This window comes from Cyprinodon variegatus, unplaced genomic scaffold, assembly GCF_000732505.1.
Source record: "Cyprinodon variegatus isolate N-32 unplaced genomic scaffold, C_variegatus-1.0 Scaffold995, whole genome shotgun sequence".
Classification (NCBI taxonomy): Eukaryota; Metazoa; Chordata; class Actinopteri; order Cyprinodontiformes; family Cyprinodontidae; genus Cyprinodon; species Cyprinodon variegatus.
In genome coordinates this window covers 18705-20509 of record NW_015151448.1, presented here as the reverse complement: position 1 = coordinate 20509, position 1805 = coordinate 18705, and the positions used below count along the sequence as shown (strand labels likewise).

General features: G+C 41.3%; 1 protein-coding gene across 1 annotated transcript in view; it reads left to right on the top strand.

Moving 5' to 3' along the window:
- The window catches only part of LOC107100640 (small conductance calcium-activated potassium channel protein 3-like), a 122162-nt gene extending 121698 nt beyond the window's left edge, over positions 1-464 (top strand). Inside the window, exon 6 of the mRNA XM_015399210.1 lies at positions 11-464. Within this exon, the coding sequence (XP_015254696.1) occupies positions 11-142 (132 nt within the window). The 3' untranslated portion in view covers positions 143-464. The remainder of the gene's footprint in view (positions 1-10) is intronic.
- Positions 465-1805: the final 1341 nt, after the last annotated feature.

Genomic DNA, 1805 nt, shown 5'->3' with positions numbered 1-1805 from the left:
TCACCCTCAGGTAAAGAACACAGCTGCCAATGTACTCAGGGAAACATGGCTCATTTACAAACACACCAAGCTGGTCAAGAAGATAGATCATGCCAAGGTGCGGAAACACCAACGCAAGTTTCTCCAAGCCATCCACCAGTAAGTCCTGGACTTCCTGCGCTTTAATCGACCGTCTAAACTGGTTGCTGCCCTTTTAAAAATCTCTCTCCAGAAAGTAAAAATAAATAAATACTTTTAGTGTACTGGTTATATTGCTAATATGGTAAAGAACTGTAGCCATAGCTGTATAGAGTTGTTGTTTTAGTGTTGTTGTCGTGTAAATTTAAACAGATACACACAAACACACTCAAACTATTGTGATGGTCCTTCCTCTTTCCCTCCCCTCCTCCCTTTACCCCCTCCAACCCTCTTCTACCCTGCGCTTACAGCGACAAGTGTAACAGTTTCACTCGTTTCGTGAATGTTGTGAGGTTAAAACTCTGTATTGTGTTCTGTCCTTGTTTTGCTCTATCACCGCAGAGCTCAGAAGTAAGTTAAGTCTTCTATGTTATCCTTCTCCTCCTGTTTCCTCAACATCCTCCTCTTCCTCCTCCTTCTCTCCATGTCTGCGTTTGACATGCATGAGAAAAAGAATGATAATTTTTGGATGCTGACTTAATTTATTTTTTTTTTTTTTCGGTTTTGTTCTTTTCTTGGTGTTCCATTTCCTCCCCTCTCCTTCCCATTCTCTCTTGAATGGAATGAGGCAAAAAAAAAAAAGCATCAACATTTTGCCACCAGTGTCAGTAATTAAAGGTTGTCTGGAGAGAATGTGTGAAAGAAAAAAAACAAAACAAAGATTCTCACAGAGAGTGAGCTTGGACCTTTTTATAGGCCAAGATCATACTCATCTACCGCACACAAGTATGACTAATATAGCCGCTCCCGAGGCTATATTAACCGTCATCGGCAGAACTCATCCTACATATTCCTGATGGTTTTGTGATGACATTTATCCAAAGCTTGTAACAACACTGTAGTCACATAAAGGAGCTAAACTGTTTAAAATAATTTAAATCTTGATTTATGCACATTCAATGGAAAAGTCCGGTCAGCAAGGAATAACCAATGGGTCATTATTTATACCTAAAAATAATATGTTTGAGGTGATTTAATAAATTTAACGTTAATCTGTAAACAAATTAATAAAAACAATGTTTTTTGTTGCAATCACTGACACCGGGAGCGGCCATTTTTGCCCAAATATAGTAACACCTTACTAACATCTTCCGGCAGTGACATCCCGGTGCGGTTAGCCTAGCACTCAGGCTCGGACTGGTAATCTGTGATAGTGGGCATTTGCCCCGGTGGGCCGGTCCTAATTTCAGCATGCAATGGCGGCCCTTCTTAAATCATACCGGCCCCAAAACTTACTCTCTGGCCGAAGCTCCTTCCTGTGACAGTAAATAACTCAAGGAGCTCAAGAAGTAATCCAATGTTAACTACCTTATTGATGCATGCTGTATATACACTCACCGGCCACTTTATTAGGTACACCTGTCCAACTGCTCGTTAACACTTAATTTCTGAGCAGCCGATCACATGGCGGCACCTCAGTGCATTTAGGCATGTAGACATGGTCAAGACAATCTCCTGCAGTTCAAAGCGAGCATCAGTATGGGGAAGAAAGGTGATTTGAGTGACTTTGAACGTGGCATGATTGTTGGTGCCAGAAGGGCTGGTCTGAGTATTTCAGAAACTGCTGATCTACTGGGATTTTCACGCACAACCATCTCTAGGGTTTATCATTTCACCCTTTAAGCAAA